At 41.5% G+C, this 19,697-nt stretch overlaps 1 protein-coding gene across 13 annotated transcripts in view; it reads left to right on the forward strand.

The window, feature by feature from the left end:
- The window catches only part of ZMYND8 (zinc finger MYND-type containing 8), a 91,586-nt gene that overhangs the window by 16,665 nt on the left and 55,224 nt on the right, over positions 1-19,697 (forward strand). For 2 of the 13 annotated variants that reach the window (XM_079978933.1, XM_079978929.1), the window contains exon 1: positions 9,298-9,420. The exons of 2 other annotated variants lie outside the window; for them this stretch is intronic. In XM_079978933.1, coding sequence (XP_079835059.1) covers positions 9,407-9,420 — 14 coding nt within the window. In that variant the 5' untranslated portion in view covers positions 9,298-9,406. Of the gene's footprint in view, positions 1-1,877; positions 1,962-2,313; positions 2,361-8,795; positions 9,421-9,625; positions 9,827-9,846; positions 10,506-13,528; positions 13,772-19,697 lie in introns of those variants that run through there. 9 more of the 13 variants (XM_079978936.1, XM_079978939.1, XM_079978932.1 and 6 more) reach the window with 9 other exon arrangements.

The raw sequence follows: 19,697 nt of genomic DNA on the forward strand, positions 1-19,697 counted from the left end.
CTTCAATCTCCTCACGACCCAAGTCCAAATCCCAAAAGTCAGTAAATCCCTGCTTGAAGGGATCTATCCAACTTTCCTTCTCCAGTCCAGGCAGGGCTCCGATCCTCAAAATCTGACTTTTTCTAAATTCAATCATAAAAGGCCTCAACTTATAGTCCTCAATTTGCCTCTGTAAGGCTGGGGCTCCCACTTGTATTACTTTAGGTTCAACAACAGCAACTTTCTCCTTCGCCTTCTCGACAATTTGTCCTGCCAAAGTAGATTCCTGTATCAGATCCTGAATAATTTCTGTATTGATGTTCACTTTTTGTCTCAAATTAGTCACTTTTTGTCCCAAGTTAGTCACTTTTTGTCCCAAGTTATCAATTTTAGTAGTCATGATATCTGTCTTCTTGTGGAGTTGTTCCAACGAGTGACTTATCTTGCATAATGCAATCACTGTCGACATTCTCAAATAGTCCAAGGTCAATCCCTGATTCTCACAGTCTCTTATCTTGCAGCTGGTTCCCCCAGCTCAGCTCTTATAACAGTTTCAAAGGCTCCCTCTAGAGGAAAACAGTTTCTATTTGTGTCAATCCTTTTAAGCACAGTTCAAACAGTAAATATAGTTTCAATTTTCAGTTACTTTTCCTCCTTTTTAAATGCAGAAGAGGACAATGGAAACAATATATTTCTCTTATTTAGCTAACTGTCAAGATACGTTCTATTCACAGCCAATGAACTTCAAAACATCAATCTTATTGGCAGCCCCTTTCCAGGTTCAGAGCAGTGGTGATTTAATTTTCAACACTCTCTCCTGCAGGCTTGCGCGATCCAAAATTTTCCCCCTTTTCTCCTGCTTCCAAGGGGGGTTTAATAGTTTTAATCGATGGAAGTTTAATCCTTTGCGGAAGACTTTCCAAGACCTTAGCTTGCAGCGTCTTTGCTTCAATCTATTTACAAAAGGGGAAGGCGGACTTCCTGTTTGAAACCTTCCCATTTTGGTGCCAAATCAAGACATTTATAGATCCAATTTTCCGTTCTACTCACGGGTAGTTGTTTAAAATCGAATTGTCCACAGGAAAAAGTCAGCGCTCTCCGGCAACAGCAATGCGGCTTCACTCCGTGAAAGAAGCAATCAATGCGAAGCACCGCGCCACTCACCCCACGTCACTCCGGATCCCCGAAACCGGGTCTCCCCGCGAGTAGGGGAGGCACAAAAGGTGCCAGCCGAATCCCAGGCTCACAGGCTTCTCCCGCCTGTGATTTTTAGTGGGTCTCCGCCTTCGCCGTGGCGGCCAGACCCTGTTTCCACGGAGTAAATTCCTCCCGATCAAAGGAATTCCGCCATTGCCAGAGGCACTAACCCGGAAGTCGTCTACCCTTTCTATATTCACTTATAACAGGTTCCCTCTCTTTTCCCATTCATTTCTTTTCCCTGTTTATTATTATTAATAATATATTATTTCATTTTTTAATTTGCTTCAACACCACCTCTTGCCCTTTCCTCTCAGAGGAAGGAGACCTTACTTCCCTTCCCCTCTTTACCAGGCAACCTTTACTCAGCATGCAAGAAGATGCTGTTGCTGGCATTCCTCCTACTAGAAGCCTATAGCATGACTGGAAGGCATGGCAGACAAATAAGGAGGCACTGCCTTGGCACAGAAGCCCATCTGAAAGTCTTGGCCCAAGGCCCACTCTTTGAAAAACACTGGTCTAAATTGCTTGAGAAACACTGAAGGAGAGATAACAGGATGCATCCTGATCGTTGTCATATCACCTAACAGTACCCTTGCAGCTATAGGCTAGAAAGGCTATTATTACCCCTCAAGGTGATTTGCATAGCTGAAGGCTAGTTGGCATTGTTATTCCATTTACCCATTATTACCCCCCAGTTCACTAGCCTGGATGGTTTGCCAACATCCTCCATATACCCTTTGCTTGCTTGTTAATTCATATGTTTAGAAAACTTTAACCAAAAGGTAAGCTTTCAATGCTAGGTAAGACTGTTTTGTATCTCATGTTTTATTTCTAATTTCTGTTATGCAAAATACTTGTTTCATATAGTACCTGAGCACCTTCTCTTTGGGGATTTTTTTTTTATTACTTGCATGATGCTAAAAAGATTATTCTGAACTACTTTACTAATGTAGACCCTTGAAATGTGCATAGGCCAATAATACTACCAGTGAAGTCATATATCTTTTTCCAGTTACCACTTTTGAAATACAGTCTTCTGTCTATCAATCTTGTGGACATATTCTTCTCTCCCCCCATTTCAGAAACATGTATGCTGCTTCAGTCTCCTATCTGGTACAGTGAACCATCTGCAACAGCTCTCTGACTCCTTTGTAGTATGCATAGTTGAGCAGCCTACTTCTGTATGCATCTACCGTATTTTTCCTTTTCATATAGCTCATGTTGCCTGTTTTCTTCTACACAGCTTTTTCCTTTCTGCCTGAACATGTCTCAGCAATTACTGTTTTCATGTCTTGTGATCAGAAAAGCATCTTCTTTTGTCTGTGTCAGGCACTGGCTGCTCTTTAGGGAGAGCTCTTATTTGTAGTGTTGTGGGCCATAAGTACCATGTGTGGCATTTTCTGGGAGCGACTCTCCCTCCCTTCTGCCTTATGGGTAATAATGCACTCTCTTTGAAGCAATCTGTAAAGAGAAGAATTGAGGGAAAGTGCCATGTTTCTAGAGTTTTCTACTGGCTTGTGGTTGATTAAAAAAAAAAACCTCTTCTCCCACAACCTTCTGTTTCTTTCTAGGCTTTGTTTTCATGGTTTTCAACCCCCACTTCATCTTTTACCACTTGGGTTCTTCAGACTGCTACTGATTAACATCTCTGACTTTAGCCCTCTATTTCCGCCTTCCTGCCTGTCCTTCCCATTTCATTGTTGTTTTTCTGCAGCCTACACTCTCAAATAGCCACACCCCAGGAAAAGCAATTGGCTAATCCTGCAGTAGGCCATGCATTTTAATGGCCTTTTATTACAGGATAAGACACTTCATTCACTGATTGCAGCAGGGGTTTTTTCAGTTGCCTTAGCTTGAAGCATGAAAAGCTTCCTTGCTTTCAACAACATATATTGTTCCAATAAAATGTACTTTTGCCTCTCATTCTTTTTGGGACTTAGCATGCAAGATCAAATGAGGGAAGATCAAGCTCCAATATTTCTTCCACTTTCCTAATTTAAAATACTTAAAGGATATGTTTACCATAGTGAAATAAATCTGCTGTTTGCCTTTGAGTTCAAAACAACATGAACTACCTGAGAGGGCTCCCCAATTAGTCTTTGTTTTTACTGGCACTTAAAAGCCCTTTGCTTTAGCTCAGTAAAGCATTTTGTTGTTTTAGAAGAGCAGAACTTGAGGCCCCATCTAGCTATTGCTGCTATTAAATTACTAGCTGATATGTGACCAAATCCTCCCTCCAGGGACTGAATGTGTCACTTTGGCTATGTGCCCAGCCACCATCAGCGCCATTGCACTCCCAGAGCCAGGATGTCTTTCCCACAGAGAATCAAACTGTATACCAGTTGTATTTGTTTGGGAATGTTGTTCTTGATATGAATAACACTGAAGCAGAGCTGCCAGTGAAATAAAGCCACACGGGCAGCCTCCATAGTGGACTCACTCTCTCTCTCTTTCTTGGCTTCTGAATGATTAAAACTTTAAAGCACCAAGAGTAAATAAGAGCTACATGTGCAGTTTGCAAAATGCTCCTCTGTATTAGACAGGGCAAGGCAAAAAAAGCTTTGTCTACAGCACTGACACTGCTGCTAACAGCCATTTTGGTGTTAATATGGGTGTGCAGTCCGCTGGGGGCAATTGTGCTTGGAACGTGTGTCCAGTCCAGTACAAATTAGATATCTGTTTAAAGTTCATAAAATGAATTCATGGTGCAAAAAATAGCCACATTCCCATAATATTCTTTCCCCCTCAGGATGTAATAATTCAAGTAAATATTAGTTGCTCATTTCTCATTGTTAGAAAAGCACCATTGCAGTTTTACAAGTGGTGATTACATATAAATGCTAAGCCAAAGCTATGTTTTAGTAAGCCACACTGTGCATGTAGCTTGTGCACTTTCTGTTTCACCCCTTCCTTTGTGCAAGTAGGTAAACAAACCACCAAGGGCTTAGTGTGACGTCTGAACCCAAATGTACTTTGTTTCGCCAGAACAAACCCTGATCTCCAGCTAGCCTTAAACCATGATTTGCTGTTAGTGATTGTGTGTGTGTGTTTAGGGCAAAAGCTACCCTAGGTACAGGTTTATACATGATGCTAAACAAACCCCCGTCATGGTTTGTTGACTTCCTAGTGGTGCATCAATAAAACTGCTAGCACATTTGCAAAACTAAACAGGGTCTGGTATGGATTTAAATTGGATGGGGGATAGTGTGTGGAGATTCCTGCAACCTTAAGTATTCTTTCCAACTCTACAATTCTATGATTCATACAAAGGGAAGGAGCAAAGCACTCAGAACGCACAGCTCATGCACCAAGTGGCTTACAAAACTATTGTTTATGGCAGAGGTGGAAAACCTGTTGCCTTCAGGCATTGTTGGAATACACCTCACACAATCATCCCTGACCACTGGCTTTGCTGGCTGAAGCTGATGGGACTTGTAATCCAGTAGCAACTGGAAGGCCACAGGTTCCCCACATGCCTAGTATGTGGCTTAGCATTCCATGTTAGCATCAGACTTCAAAGACATTTGCCTATTGATTCGTGCCCCCCCATTCTTGAAATGTCATATATTATTGAAACAACTGCACACTAAAGCTGTAGCTAAGTATTTCCAAGAAATGTGTTATACTACATGAGCAGCATTGTCTTGTACTGCAGAACTAAAGGAATATTCTTTCCTTTCTCTACCTGCAATGATTTGATCCCTTTGGTTTGCATGTTTTACTGTTTGGATTCCCCCCCGCCCCCCCATCTACCACCAGGAAGCACACTTTATAATTGTCCATTACTGTACAGTGTTGGTTGTCTAATGTCTATGTTCAGGCTCTCCCATTACATGGATAGAACATTACTGTGCTTTCAGTCTCTCCCTATCTAAGAGCGAGTGTATTTATTTGTTTATTATTTACATTTATATTCCTCCTTTCTTCTAACATGGAACACAAGGAAGCATACACATTGTTCCCTGGAGGCCTCCCAGGCAGGCATTGATCAGACCCAGTCCTGCTTAGCTTTAGCAAGGTGGTGCCCTCCTATTCCTTCAGACCATAACCATACCTTCAAACTTCAGTCCTTTACTCTCCAGTATAGCAGCCATTTGAAAACGCGACAGCTGTATGTGTTATATGTTGATTGTGGGAAGAGGCTGGTTGTGCTTTTTTGTCCTTTTTAGTGATCTTCACTGTCACAACACTCGTACCAGTTGACCATGTTGGGAAGAGGAGGTGAGGTAGAGCTAAAGGGGTTTTGGCAGGCTCTTCTTACGTTCCTGATTCTTATCTTAAAGTGTTTTTCTTAAGGTAGTGTTCTAAAACACGACCAGATTTCTAACTATCTGATATAAACTCCTATTGGATTATTGTTTGATCTATAAAACCACTGGATACAAAGAATTACCAGAATAATAATAAAGAATTCAGATTAAGTGTGTGGTCTTTTATTATTCAGTAGTTTCAAATACTGAATAATATCCCATAGATTAGCAGTACTATCTGGTGATTCCTTCTTTCTCCTGTAGGGAATGAATTTGATCCTGTGTGGGTTGTCACCGCCTATTCCTTTGCATTTAGATTAGAAACATAGGTTTCTGTACTTTTATCAGGAGTTGCCAACAAGGTGCCCTCCAGATGTTGCTAGACTAATCATGATTCCCTAGCTTGGATTAATGAAAGCTGGGGTCCAGGAACCTCTGAAGGGCACCACATTGGGTATCCTAAAATTATAAAAACTGTCTTTGAGACTCCTGGATATAAACATGCACAGAATCATAAAATTGCAGTGTTGGAAGGGATCCAAGGGTCATCTAGTCCAACCCCATGCAATGTAGGGATATCAACCAAAGCATCCAAGACAGATGGCCATCCAATCTCTGCTTAAAAACATCCAAAGAGGGAGAGTCTACAGTCTTCCAAGGGAGTCCCTTCCACTGTCAAACAGATCTTACTGTCAGAAAGTTCTTCCTGATGTTTAGTTGAAATCTTCCTTGTAACTTGAAGCCATTGGTTTGAGTCCTAACCTCAAGAGCAGGAGAAAACAAGCTTGCTCCATCTTCCATGTGACACCCCCTAAGCTACATGGCTTTCATATCTCCTGTCTCCTCTTTTCCAGGCTAAAAATACCCAGCTCCGTCAACTGTTCCTCATCAGACCTGGTTTCCAGACCCTTTATTAGATCGGTTGCCCTCCTGCCCACACGTTTCAGTTTACCGACACCCTCCTTAATTTGTGGAGCCCAGAACAGGACACAGCATTCCAGGAGTATTCTGCTCTCAGATAGTAGAAAACCTAGTAGATTTGCTATTTCCAGCTCCCTCTTGCTGCAAAAATGGGGTTAAAAATTCCACCCCCACTGGTGTACAGCAAGCCCACAATTTACACACATTTAACTTGTGCACATTTAGCTTGGCAAAAAAGGGGGTTAAAAAGGAGGTGGGGTTCCAGGAAAAATGACTTTAGCAATCCCACCCACCATTGAACCTAGCGTGTTTTAACTATATGGAATTTTGACTTTAGACACAATCCCTGGAACATAACCCCCACATAAGCTGTAGGCTTACTTTACTTCTCATTGTTGAATTTGCACATATGTAGACCTATTTCTAATATATTGTCACGTACAGAGTAGTAAACAATGTCCCCAAGTTTTAGCCACAATTTTTTTTTTAATGTTCACAAAAGATTTCACAAGCAAAAAGATTCAATGAAATCTGTAGATTTTTGGCACTTGGGGGCCTTTTTGTTTCAGGCAATTGTGGTTTAAAAATGCCATATATGAATGACACAGGGAAGCAGATAATGTGCCCTTCTGACACAATACACATGGCTTCATTGGGGGACATTTTACTGCCCTTAAACACTTTGGGATTTTGCTTGGGTTAGCAAAATTGCTCAGAAATTGCCTATCTTAGTTTCCACTGAAGATGGTTAAGTGGCATATATATTTCCCCTTTATTATATTGTTCAGTTCCTGCTGCATTTTGAAAATGGACAAAAACTGTGAAGGTACATTCTGAGTTTTGCTGCTCACCATCCTGAAAAATTGATTAGGTTTTGAAAGGCAAAAAGCTTCTGCCTCGCAGAAACTAGAATTTTGTATATCAAATCAGTATTAAACATAATTTGCTGGTATAGCCTGAAAAACAGCCTTGGTGAAGGACATACATCTTCTTAGTGGCATAAGCACTGAGTTTTCCTGTGAAGTGTAAAGATGATGGTTATCTTAGAAAAGCATGGCCACAGCATGAGGCAAGAGAGCCTAGGATTATTTCTTTGCCTTGGATTATGCACATGTGATTTAGTGAAATCCACAATCAAAAGGTGTGTGTGTGTGTGTGTGTCCGTGTCCGTTCATCCCTCGGTCTTAACTTTGATTACATTACTGAGTGTTGAGATTGGGGCGGGGCAGTTAAGAAATAGATTTAATTTGGTTGCTAGCCTTTCTATTTTGCGGCCACAGAATGCTGTTGCTTGCTTGTGTACCTACCCACCTGTGCTTATCGGTTCCCTGCTCCCATGGCTTTTCTATATATTATTTGAGGTTTATACTCAGAACTCTTTATTTTCTTTACTAATTGCTTTCAGCAAACTCACACTTCCTTATTTTGGTCTGTTCATATACAAGGTTGCTAATATGCCTTTCACTTTTCGTATACACGTTTCTTTGCATGGTAATTTGTAGGTGCAGCTGGGGCTTTTTGTTTTCTTAACTGTTTTAGCTGTGAATACAGAAAAAGGTCAGCATAAATGTAAGCATTTACTGGAGAACCTGTGTGAAAACCTGTTCTTTGAAATGTTTCATCTAGAACTATTTCCTTTCCCTCAGCATAACAACATCTTTTATGGCCTATCGTAGCAAAACTGAAATACTGGCTGTTTTGGAAAAGAATGAAGCCTAGGTGTGTGTCTTTTTCACACACATAGAAGTGCTTAAGAACTGGCCCCAAATCAGGCTATCCAGTTTTGGCTACAGTGTCCTGTGTATACTTACCTGTACCATTGATAAACAACAGTGGTTACTTATTAGTAGTTACGTTCGGAATTGCACTGTAAATAAATTATCTTTTAAAACAACCTTTTAAAATTGCTTCCCATTTTTAGAAACCTAGTTTAAATGAGGGCTGTACATGAAATGTTTCTAAATTCAGACTGCACTCCCATTGTTCCTCCCTGCTCTGAAAGCAGCTCTGGTATTTTTCCACACACTGAAACTCAACTCTTCACAAGGCCTGCATCTTAAAAAGAGCCGAATGTGATAGGGTTAATGGACAGGAAGCTGCAGCTGCAGCAGACTAATAGGCAAGCGAGATTTTTGTTTAACTGACAACTTTAGAAGGCCTTAGGGATGAGGGAAGGGCAGTTTGTGAAAACAGCATGCAGCATACTACTGAAAAACGTAGCTATTTTCTGCATCCTTTATATTTAATTAGGAAAGGGACATTGTAAGTGATTAGGAAATCAGAATCCTGGTTAATAATCCAACTTTTGTTAGGCACTGCAACATATGTTGGGTAAAAATCCAGAATGTGGGTTCTTACAGCTCACGGCAATCGTGTGTGTGTGTGTGTGTGTGTGTGTGTGTGTTCTGTGTGTGTGTAGGAGAGAGAATCATATTTGCTTTTTGAGCTGTGTAGATGTTATATAATAGATGAACTACAGCACTAACCTTGATCCTTTATTATATGTTTGTGTATCTGACTGTATCTGTGTCTGTGTGTTCTGCTTCAAAACATTTTCCTTCCTTTATGTAGTGTGCTTTTCACAGTGTTATTCAGAATCGCTGTTTCTCTGTAGCAAAAACAGCTTTTGTGACCTGGGGAAACCTCCATGTTTAGAAAACCTCAAGCAGAAGCAACAGATGTGGTTTGAGAAATTCTTTATTTAGACTAGCACTTAGTGTTCACTTTATTCTTCTTGAAAATCTGCTTTCTGCAAGGAGTTTGTATGTGTGTGGCTCTTTTTTTAAGTTTCTTTTGCTGAAACAGGCCTAGTTTAGCCTGTCTTCTCTGTGCACAGGATGGCTCCTGCTTGCCAGAGCTGCACAAAGATAATAGCTCAGGAAGTGTTTCAGCCAATCCCCTGAAGCTTTACATTCAGATTTTCCAAAGTAGCCAATCCAGGATTAGCTTTTATTAGGAAGACAGATCATCAAGCTGAAGTGCCAAGCCCTTTCTGTCTGAGTACTGAGAGCCTGTCCTCCATGTTTTATAAGTATTGACATAACACTGTGTTAACAATGCATCCACAGAGGTAAGCTTTACTTTTTTACATTTTTTTCCTCTAAAACCTATGAGTTGTGGTTTAACAGTGTGATTCTCTGTGATTTGTCGCGCAAAACTCACCCCACAGCACTTTATTAAGTTGAAAATGTTTAAATTTGCTTTCTTGGGTCACATGGTTTAGTAGCCATTAGCCATAGCTTTATTTTACAGACTCGCAAAACGTTTGCATACATACCTCTTCACAAGGGGATGGTGGTTTTTAGAGTTTGTCAAGATACTGTTCTTCCAAAGCAGCTTTCTGTATCTGAGCAGTTTGCCTGCACTATTGTCTGTTGTGTCACATGCCTGCTGAAGAGAAAATGGAAGCTAGGGAGCAGATGCATTTAACTGCCCTACAGGGAGACAAGCAGGGATAATGGCAGACAGCAGAACAGGCAAGTTTACCTTTTCAAACAGTGAAAAGAAGAGCTATGCTAAGTTATCCCTGATAAAATATGGGATTTTTAGCAGCCTAGACTGCAGTAAATAGTGCTAATGGTAGATTGAAGATACTGGGCCTAACTGGTGGATTGCTATTGCATCATGTTTTTTGTGCAGTTTTGCCTTAACTTAAAATGGATATTTAACTCTCTCTTTTTTAACAGGATCCTTAGAAGCAGTGTGTGCATTTTTCTGGATGAGAATATATAGCTTACAAGCTGTCTCTTTAAAAATGACTTTCTTATTGTAGGTTTTAGAAATAGTTAAGGTCTAGGTCTGAATCCACCAGGCATAGCTATGCATCTCTTCCTGTGTCTTACTTATTTAAAGACAATTCAATTTTTAACTATTATCTACCTTTTATTTAGTACAGATAAAATGATTTGACTTTTTAACTGTGCTTTTCTCTTCTGTAAAAAATCAGGCACAGTTCTCAGAGGTGGAGTGATATAAAATCATGTGTGGTTCATGAGAGCATTACATGTTCATTTTTTTCCTCCTTTTCGGGCTTTTCTGGTTTTTGGCATGATGCTACGTAATTATTTCAAAAATTTCCTTTTGGTCAAATCCCAAATCTGCCAGCTTCTTGTATCCTATTTACTGGGAAAAATGAGATGGTTGCTTGAACACTTGGTAAGTAAACTTGTATACTATTCTTTGATAATTTTAAACAGTTCTCAATCTTTTGCTTTTAACAGGGCAAAATTAATCCAGCTAGTGAATTTTTGTGGATTCAGTAAAAATAAATATTATTGTATTCTCAAAATTCTGTTCATTCAAACAGAGTGCTTTTCACAATGTTCTGCCACACATGAAATGTATACTTCCTGTTTTCCTCTGAAAACAAAATTCTGCTTACTCTTTGTTCCTAGACCCCCTTAATTAATGCATTTGCAGGTTAAAGCTCAATTCAGACTTTCCTCAGGCTTTTGAAGTGTGATGAATGTGCTAGTTCTCAGCAAAGTAATTTACTACATTGTTATAAGGCTATCCTTCAGTAACTCTATGCTTTTGTTATCCTATGATATATCATCCAGCATGAAATTTGGTTTTAGAACCACTTTTGAGTATCTTGTGCTTTTAAAATAATCTGGAACTGAGACATTTTGTATGCATGTCTCAACAAGCAGCTTTTCATTTAACATTTTCTCACAGCATTACACTCTGCTGTGTGTTCAGTTTGTGCATTGTTTTGTAACAGTGCAATTCACAATATTATACAAATGTATCTTCTGAAAGAATGCCTTGTCACCATTTGTGCAGGGGCCTCATGATGATTATAAACTGCTATCTAGTATCCCTTTTACTATGATTTTGTCCTTAAGCTCTATCGCTTGTTGAAAAGCTCCAAAGTATGTACCATTAAGAATACCTAATTCAGATTATTCTCTTCCCCTCCCCCCATTTCTAAAGAAGCTGACATTTATTATCGGGCTTTTATGCTATTTTAGAATTTATTACCAATATACCTTAAATGTTTAGTTCCAGTGGTTGTCAAAACTGTGCTCAGATGTATTTTTCTTGCAGCACTTTATTACACATTAGCAGCTGGGTGTGGAATCTTAACATTACACAATATGATCTTATGAAGAAGCTGGAGAAAATGAGCTTGAATTAAAATGGCTCCCCTAGGTTTTGTTGAAGAAGGATGTGTCTCAAATCTGCACCTTCAGAGGTATTGTTGACAGGGGGAGGCATATTTGCATGGACTACCCTTGTGCACATAATGAAACACAGCATCACAAGTCCCCTGAAGTTCACCCTTTTAAATGTTCAAATGCTAATTCTTTCATAGTTCACAAAATATAAATGTCTGCATTGCAGCAAGATGTCTGAGGCAAGGAGAGACAGCAGTGTTGTTTCCAGATCAGACCAATCATGCTGCTCTTTCGAGAGCCTGAGCCAATAGAAACAAGATAGGTTAAAGATTGGCAAATACTGTAGCAAGGCTAAGAGAGGCCTTCTGGAAATTTCTCCCATCTTTGTTCCATCAAAGTAAAGCAAATTCAGCCAAACTGAGGAATTCCAATTAAAAAGAAATGTTTTTGCAAAATATAACAGTCACTTTTATGGATGTCATATCCTTAGAAGCACGGTGTGCCATCCCATCCCACCCTTTTTGAGCCAGGTGATGTTTTTGTCTTTAAACAACAGAGGGTGGGTAGATGAATACTTAAATCTTTTTGCCCAGACAGTACTGAATCTTGAAAGTTTTGTTGTTCACTGTAGTTTGTATGAAGCAACATAGCTGTGATTTGGTCTTCTGATAGAAAACAATAGTTTTGGCAATAAGGAAGTATTATAATTCCAATTTATTTATTTTTAGCAGCTACATATTTTTTAGCTTGGCCAGTATGAATATAATTCACCACCATTATTTAGACATCATTCGGTTACTTTTGTAATTGACTCTGCAGAGAACAGAACCGAAAAACAAAGCGTTCTGGTTTAGAAAATAAAATAAAAACATTAGCTTTAAAAAGACCACATGCCTTTCATTCTGAGTAGCAGTATTATTTTAGTTTTGAGCTAAATGGAAGTGGGTAAGCTTATTGATAGCATTTGACATTGCAGGGAAAGGAAAGGGTTCCTTATGTAAAGAGTCCAAAAAGGAATGCTTCTCCCCGCCCCCCCTTCAGCAGCTGCTTTGCTGACATTGGAAGAACCATATGCAAAAGAGTCCCTAGGATTTCCAACACATTTGTAAATTTAACATCTGTGTACATGAGCTTCTCTGTATAATGGCCACTCTCCCCCCTCCCTCGTTCAGAAAAGCAGCCATGTTTGTTTTATACCTGGCAAGAAATAAAAGAAATTCAATCCTCCCTAAGACAGGTGCTACTTTGTAGTCATCCGCTCTAGAGTGATAAGTCTCAGTGCCAGCTATGCCCTAGATTCTGTTGAGCCAAGAGTATCAACTTAAAGAGCCCCAGATGGCATCTTGGTATTCTGGGAGCTGTGCTTGTACCAAATTCTCTACATAGCACCACAAAATAGGTGCACTAGGCCTTAAGATTGGACTTTCAAAACCTGTTGTTAGAAACCAGGGCCCAATGTATTCCCCCCACAGAATCTGTTACATATAAGCTGAGGTTAACATATTTTGCTACAATCAGACATGTTTTTTCCCTTCAGTGATAACAATTTATTGTCAGAGCCCATGACGTTGAGTGATTCAAAATATGATAAAAAGAAACCTTTATCTTGAGGTAATATTCACAGCACTAATCGAGTGTTGGTTGTGCACAAAGGAATATACTCAGTTATGTTTCCATATTTTGGAGGTGTTCAGCCAGAGTTGGCTTAGGCATGTCAGCTTCTCCATTGGATTGAGCTGTTAGTATTATAAGAAACCTATTATGCCATATAAGTATTAATTAAACAGTTGCTTGCAAGATCCTGTAATATGTGAACATTATTACCACTTTCTCATGCTTTTAAGGAAAAAGCACATTTAAAATGTATGTATGCATCTGGATATAAACTGCTTAATTTGTCTTGTACGTATTGTCAGTATTATTTAAATTTAATACACATTAGGCTTTTTGCAGGGTAGCTGGAGAAACATTTTCAGTGCTTGCACATGCAAACTGAAGCCAGCATCTAAAATGGAAGGATTTCCTTAGTAACCTGTGACTTCATAGAGCTCCCTGTCTTCTGAATTTTAGTTACACATTAGGTTGTCAGATATCACTGTGTCATCTTTTACTATTTTTTCTGCTACCGAGGTGATTGCTTTGAATACAGTACTGCTGTTTAAACAAGGGACATAGTTATTGAATAAATTGCTACCATTTTAGCTTTCAGTATAGGAATGAGGCAATGCAGTGCTGCCAGACGCCATTTTAAGAATCCCTGCATAAATAGCATAGCTACCGATGAGTAAGAGACTGTTATAGGTGAGTGCTTATACACAGATGCTATTTATTCAGTAATGGCATGCAAAATACTTTGTCCAATTTCTTATTAAATGCAATTTCTGGACATTTTATTTTATGATTGCTGCTCACAATCTGAGAGCAGCAATAATTACTTTGAAGCTAAAAATGAATTTAAATGTTTATGATGTTAAAACATTGTTTTTCATTTAAATGAAATAGCTTCCAGAAATGTATAGTGCTTGAGATTAACTTAAATACAGTAATTTCCATAACTGATACTATTATATATGTGGGCAATATATTCTAGGTAGATTTCCATATCAGATTTCCTGGTTTAAATGTCAAGGTGCAGCAGTTCATCTACAACTTTTGATTGCTGTCTATAGTTAACCTAGGATAAGGGAATATGCAGATGTTTCTACATTCATATTTTTATTATTCAGGGTGTAATGAAATGATACTCTCTGAAGGATGTGTCTTATTTGTATAAATAAAAAAAACCTATAATACCTTATGGAGGCAAATTGGAAATATGATTCTTTTTTTAGTTGTGATAAAGATAGATATGCCTCAAACCCATAGGGTATATTTGTGCTCATTTATAACCCTCCTTTTTACTTCCCATCTCCCAGCTTCCCTGTAAAAATAAAGGAGGGGGAGAGCTTCCATTTGCAAATCATCTCTGTCATGCAAGTTAAAAAGTATATGAGGAACAACTTTGTTTTGTTTTAACATTTGAGACTTAATTGAGTGTGTGTTACTGAACCTGATAAATGCTGTAGTTAATATAAATTTTAGTCAGTTATGTTGTTGGCAAAGATTTCCTCACAGAAGTGCTCTCTTCAGTGTCTTTTTCTAAGAAAAGAATTCCCTCACAGAATATATATATTTGTGGTGGTAGAAACTTCAGTACTATTTGTGGTACACAGCTCTAGACTAGTATCTTCTTAAATGCACAGTAAAAGGCAAGAAATATCAGATTACTAAAATGAGCTGAATGAATTGTTGGTGAATGTGGTAGGAAAGATGTTGTATATTTACCCCTCAGTTTTTTACTGGTTTTCTTTAACATTTTCTTTAATATTTTCTTTCTGGTTACATTTCATTTGATGTCAAAGTGCACCTCCATTTTTTTAAAAGCAAAAGAATAGAAAGGAGTATTGGGGAAAGAAAAAGCATTGCAAAAGTACTGAATCACAGCTGTTTGGGAAATGTTTTCTTTTGAGATTGCCTCTTTAAATCTTTTATTTAAACTGCTGGTGAGATGAATGAGATATTGTATTTAAACAGCCTGCAAACAATTCTTCTGGAGAATTAAAGGCTAGAACCTTAATTTTTTTAAATAGAAACATAGGAAGCTGCAATGTACAGAGACAGATCATTGGTCTGTCCAGTTCATTGGTCCATTTAGCTCAGTATTGTCTGCACTGACTGGCACTGATTCTCCAGGGTGTCAAAGTCTTTGCCAGCTCTACCTGGAGAGGCAAGTGATTGAATTTGGGACCTTTTCCATGCACAGTATGTTCTCCAATATGAGGTTTTGGCCCCTCCCCAGGTATTTAGGATTTGGAAAGCTGCTATAATTCAGAAGAGTATCACAAAAATCCTGACTTCAAGAAGCCAGCATAATTAATAATAATAATAATAATAATAATAATAATAATAATAATAATTTATTATTTGTACCCCGCCCATCTGGCTGGGTTTCCCCAGCCACTCTGGGCGGCTTCCAACAGAGATGAAAAATACACTAAAATGTCACATATTAAAAACTTCCCTGAACAGGGCTGCCTTCAGATGTTTTCTGAATGTCAGGTAGTTGTCCATCGCCTTGACATCCGATGGGAGGGCATTCCACAGGGCGGGCGCCACCACCGAGAAGGCCCTCTGCCTGGTTCCCTGCAACTTGGCCTCTCGCAGTGAGGGAACCGCCAGAAGGCCCTCGGAGCTGGACCTCAGTGTCCAGGCAGACCGATGGGGGAGGAGACGCTCCTTCAGATATACTGGACCGAGGCCATTTAGGGCTTTAAAGGTCAGCACCAACACTTTGAATTGTGCTCGGAAACGTACTGGGAGCCAATGTAGGTCTTTCAAGACCGGTGTTATATGGTCTCGGTGGCCGCTCCCAGTCACCAGTCTAGCTGCCGCATTCTGGATTAGTTGTAGTTTCCGGGTCACCTTCAAAGGTAGCCCCATGTAGAGCGCATTGCAGTAGTCCAAGCGGGAGATAACCAGAGCATGTACCACTCTGGCGAGACAGTCTGCAGGCAGATAGGGTCTCAGCCTACGTACCAGATGGAGCTGGTAAACAGCTGCCCTGGATACAGATTAGACCTGTGCCTCCATGGACAGCTGTGAGTCCAAAATGACTCCCAGGCTGCGCACCTGGTCCTTCAGGGGCACAGTTACCCCATTCAGGACCAGGGAATCCTCCACACCTGCCCGCCTCCTGTCCCCCAAAAACAGTACTTCTGTCTTGTCAGGATTCAACCTCAATCTGTTAGCCGCCATCCATCCTCCAACCGCTTCCAGACACTCACACAGGACCTTTACCGCCTTCACTGGTTCTGATTTAAAAGAGAGGTAGAGCTGGGTATCATCTGCATACTGATGAACACCCAGCCCAAACCTCCTGATGATCCCTCCCAGCGGCTGCATGTAGATGTTGAAAAGCATGGGGGAGAGGACAGAACCCTGAGGCACCCCACAAGTGAGAGCCCAGGGGTCTGAACACTCATCCCCCACCACCACTTTCTGAACACGGCCCAGGAGGAAGGAGCGGAACCACTGTATGACAGTGCCCCCAGCTCCCAGCCCCTCAAGACGGTCCAGAAGGATGTCATGGTCGATGGTATCAAACGCCGCTGAGAGATCCAGCAGAACTAGGAAACAGCTCTCACCTTTGTCCCTAGCCCGCCGGAGATCATCAACCAGTGCGACCAAGGCAGTTTCAGTCCCATGATGAGGCCTGAATCCCGACTGGAAGGGATCCAAATGGTCCGCTTCTTCCAGGCGTGCCTGGAGTTGTTCAGCAACCACTCGCTCAATCACCTTGCCCAAGAATGGAAGGTTTGAGACTGGGCGATAATTGGCCATCGTGGCAGCATCTAGAGATGGTTTTTTAAGAAGCGGTTTAATAACCGCCTCTTTCAGCGGGTCTGGGAAGGCTCCCTCACGGAGGGAAGCATTCACCACCCCACGAAGCCCATCGCCCAGTCCTTCCCGGCTAGCTTTTATAAGCCAGGATGGGCAAGGATCCAGGAGACAGGTGGTTGGCTTCACTCGTCCAAGCAGCCTGTCCACATCCTCGGAGGTAACAGATTGGAATTGATCCCACACAACTTGACCAGACAGGACTCTAGCACTCTCCCGCCCCGGCCCTGCTCCCACGGTGGAGTCTACTTCTTCCCGAATCTGAGCGATTTTATCTGCAAAAAAATTTGCAAAATCATTGCAGGAGAACCTGTGGCCCGTACTGGGCCCCGATGTTACAGGTGGTTCCGCTAAATTGTGAACCACCTGAAAGAGTCTCCTGCTGCTGTTTTCTGCAGATGCAATAGAGGCGGTGAAGAAAGTCTTCTTCGCCGTCGCTATCGCCACTTGGTAGGCTCGACGTTGAGCTCTAACCTGTGTCCGGTCAGATTCAGAATGGGTTATCCGCCACCGGCGCTCTAGCCGTCTCAACGATTGTTTCATTGCCCTCAGATCCGTGGAAAACCACGGGGCTCTCCGGGCTCCATGCAATCGGAGAGGGCGCTTCGGAGCCAAACAGTCAATAGCCCTGGTTAACTCCACATTCCAGCGGGCCACCAGGGAATCGGCTGAAAGGCCATCAACATGGGATAAAGCATTCCCTACCACTCTCTGGAAACCATTTGGATCCATTAAGTGGCGGGGCGGACCATCCGAATTGGTCCCACCTCCCTGCAGAGGGGATGGGTCGCAGAGAAGTCCAGTTGCACCAGGAAGTGGTCTGACCATGGCACTTCTTTCGTTTCACTTTTACTTAGGGTCAGATCACCAACATCCGTAGAGGTAAACACCAGGTCCAAGGCATGTCCGCAGCTATGGGTTGGGCCAGACTTATTCAGGGACAGCCCCATGGAGGCCATGCTTTCCACGAAGTCCCGAGCGGCCCCTTGTAAGGTCGTGTCGGCATGGATGTTAAAATCCCCTAGGACGACCAAGCTAGGTGTCTCCAGGAGAACATCCGCCACGACCTGAAGCAGCTCGGGCAGGGAATCCTTGGTGCAGTGGGGAGGTCGGTACACCAAAAGGAATCCTGTACTGCCCCTATTGCCCAACTTCCAGAACATGCACTCAGAAAACTGGGTCTTCCCAATAGGACGCCTGGTGCAAACTAATGACTTCCTAAAAATCACTGCAACCCCCCCTCCCCGCCCACATGACCTGGGTTGCTGTGCGTAAGAGAAACCTGGTGGACAAGCAGCGGCAAGGACAGGCCCATCTGCTTCATCCAACCAAGTCTCTGTTACACATGCCAGGTCAAGTCCTTCATCCATGATCAAGTCATGGATGGCAGTGGTCTTATGAATCATTGACCTGGCATTGCACAGCAACACTTTCAGGTCATGTGGGTATCCCTTGCTGATTCTAGTATTCATCCGGTCAGGGCCAGACCCGGAGTCAGGGATAGTCTTCAAACAACGACTAAACCTGCCTCCTCGGTAATGACATGGTCTGGTCTTAGCGTAACTCATCCTCCTACCCGTGATAACTGAGATCGGTTGTCCCAGTGCATTCCCCCCTGTGAAACATATCCCAGCCATTTTGTGGGCTGGGGCCCATTCCCCGGCAGCCCTGACCCCTCCCCTTAAGAACAAAATAACCCCTTTAAAAAACAAAAAAACAACAACAACACAAATAAAACAATACAAACAAAAAACAATAAAAATTATAAAAATTACAAAAACATAAAATCAAACAAATTCCCAGGCCCAATAAACATCCACCCCACCCCACCCCACCCCACATACAAAAAATTCAAAATAAAAATTTTAAAACATTTTAAAAGCACTCTGCACCCCTCCAGCAGTAACAGCAACTGTCCTAGTGAGGCCCGTCAGGCCCTGCCCTGGGCCAGATGGTGAGTGGCAGGAAGGAGCAGGGCCCCATACACTCACACAGGAGAGTCCTCCTGGGCAGCAGAGTCCAGCAGTCCTTATGAGGCTTCAGGCCCCGCCCCAGGCCAGATGGTGAGTGGCAGGAAGGAGCAGTCTTAAGTTACACTGTCTTAAGTTAAAACAGTGTAAATTACCCCATTCCTAACTCTGTTCAAGAGCAGGGCTGCTGCCAGCTGAGCTGGCCTAAGACTGGCAGTGGGAAAACAGAAATAGAATTTGAGTTACACCAGTATGCCACCCCTTTTGATGTTATAGGTTTGGCGCGGTCACCAGCTCTTGTGACCAAGCGCAACGGTGTTAACATTCTGCCCACCACACCCCAAAACACCCATTTTAAAGGGCTTATGCTCGTGGAAGATATACCAGTCTCAGTTCAGCCAGCATAGTCAGTTTGAGGGAGTTATGCCAGTGTATCTCTGGCTAAACCAGAATGTGGGGCATATGCCAACATGGCCTGGTTGAGCTGGAGATCCTCTGGATCCTCACTTAACCATCCCAGCGAACCTTGGGTTTGGAACGTTCCTTAAATTACATATAGTGTGATTAAAATTAAAATGGAAGGTTATTCTCTATGTACAAAATTTCACCGCTATAACCCCAGTTGATAAGTGGAACGAGTGTGTGTTTATAGCTGTCAGAAAATGCAGGGATATTCTAGCCCCATAATGCAAAACCATTGTGACAATTGGTAAATGTATATCTGTATAATGTTTCGCTGATCTTGGGATCCTGATAGAGTAGTGTATATAACAGAGATGTGAAGTCAAATCTATGGTCCTATCCTTAATCTATTTACAAAA

Source organism: Podarcis cretensis (genome assembly GCF_951804945.1).
Source record: "Podarcis cretensis genome assembly, chromosome: 6".
Lineage (NCBI taxonomy): Eukaryota > Metazoa > Chordata > Lepidosauria > Squamata > Lacertidae > Podarcis > Podarcis cretensis.